The 1979-nt window shown below is 39.6% G+C and overlaps 1 protein-coding gene across 1 annotated transcript; it reads left to right on the plus strand.

Moving 5' to 3' along the window:
• Positions 1-1340: 1340 nt before the first annotated feature.
• Positions 1341-1976, plus strand: LOC103730205 (olfactory receptor 2L13-like; the record flags this gene model as incomplete). The annotated part of the gene is made up of 1 exon (XM_008828378.1): positions 1341-1976. A coding segment is annotated over exon 1 (636 nt), but the record flags the coding sequence as incomplete, so codon positions are not given.
• Between the last annotated feature and the right edge of the window lie 3 nt (positions 1977-1979).

Consider the following 1979-nt stretch of genomic DNA (forward strand, 5'->3'; position numbering starts at 1 on the left):
CCCACACACACACACACACACACACACACACACACACACACACACACACGTACTATGTTACACCCCGAACCCAAGTAAATAGATAATATAATAAATTAAAAATATATAGATGAGCTGTTATTAAAGAATAGACAAGTGCTCACACTAATCCTGAAGGATCGCCTTTGCCTCTGCTTTTCAATCCTGCTGACAGAGTAGGAAAACCACGCTGCAGAATAAGAGAAAAAGACAGAATCTTCCAGGAAACCCATGACTCATTGCTGGCTCACTCTGGAAATAGGAGTCGTTTCCTGATAAAGCAGCGATAGCTACACTAACTGAAGTGATTGAGGTATTGTGAGCATATAAAGCATTAGAAAACCCTTACTACATTTCAGATGGACAAATGGATCAATTCCAGCTGTAAATTCGAGTTATTCTTCATATCAGTGACCATAACTATAATGAAAATGAAAACATCCATACCCAAATTTACATGATTTTGCTGCTGTAGGATTAGAATAAAGGAAGTTTTATGAAGATGAGTTCCCACAAGTTATTGAATTACTGCATCTCAAAGATCGATATACATATATCTATGTATATGTGTAAGTGTAATTTGTTTGTCATATAACCACCAAACCATATTAAACAAACTTCATTTATATCTGCAGTTTACAGAGATGCAAAATACAATGAAAAATAAATATTGTGCAATCTGGAAGCCTTATTATGTATAATTTACTTTAAATAAATCTTCCAGTGTTAAAGTATATTAGATATCTGTAAATTTTCCAAAACTGGGAGCAACACTGGGGAAGTGGGAGCATAGTAATAGCACCTTATAGTTAGTGTGGTTCTCATAGCATACCATTCATGAATAGTGATTGAGGGTAACGGCACATTCTTAAGAAGGGAAAAGCGTATCTTTGGAGAATTTGAGAGGCTGAGCATCAAGGACCTCTGCTTATCACTCTCTAGTAGGACCAGATGTAGAAGGAGGGCCAGGAAACAAGGGGAAGCAGAGGGAAGAGTAAGTGGGATGCTGGGGAATAAAAGAACTGTGCTTTCTTCGGTTTATAGGGCTTGTTAAATCTTGAGTAGCAAACTTAGGAAGTTGTTCAGGAGGAAATAGCTATCTCATGTAGCTGCCTGAGACTGTATAAAGACCATGCAGACTTCTCTGGCATAAGAAAGTTGACCCGGACAAGTGGAAAGGAATTTTCAATTGTAATACTAAAATATATTAAAAATAACAGATCTGGAGGTAAAAATTCATTGTAATCATTCTTGAGAGTCTTGATTCTTCTCTTGATTCTCCTGATATAGTTTATATTTTCATAGTATTTTATTTTCTCAAGATGGAGAAATGGAATCAAAGTTCAAGTGATTTCATTTTGTTGGGGTTGCTTCCACAAAATCGAACTGGCCTTCTTCTTTTACTGCTCATCATCCTCGTATTCTCATTAGCCTTGTTTGGCAACTCAACAATGATCCACCTCATACGTGTGGATCCCAGACTCCACACCCCCATGTACTTTCTTCTCAGCCAGCTCTCCCTCATGGACATGATATACATCTCTAGTACTGTTCCCAAGATGGCATTCAACTTTCTCTCTGGCCAGAAAAGCATCTCTTTACTGGACTGTGGAGTGCAATCCTTCTTTTTCCTGACCATGGCAGGCTCAGAAGGGCTGCTCTTGGCCTCCATGGCTTACGATCGTTTTGTGGCCATCTGCCTCCCACTTCATTATCCCATTCGCATGAGCAAAATGATGTGTCTGAAGATGATCATAGGATCCTGGATATTGGGCTCCCTCAACTCCTTAGCTCACACAGTCTATGCCCTTCATATCCCTTATTGCCAGTCTAGGTCCATTAACCATTTCTTCTGTGATGTTCCAGCCATGTTGCCCCTGGCCTGTATGGACACTTGGGTCTATGAGTATGTGGTGTTTGTGAGCACAAGCCTGTTTCTCCTACTTCCTTTCCTTGGCATC

The sequence above is a fragment of the Nannospalax galili genome, unplaced genomic scaffold, assembly GCF_000622305.1.
Source record: "Nannospalax galili isolate Female #2095 unplaced genomic scaffold, S.galili_v1.0 scaffold533, whole genome shotgun sequence".
Classification (NCBI taxonomy): Eukaryota; Metazoa; Chordata; class Mammalia; order Rodentia; family Spalacidae; genus Nannospalax; species Nannospalax galili.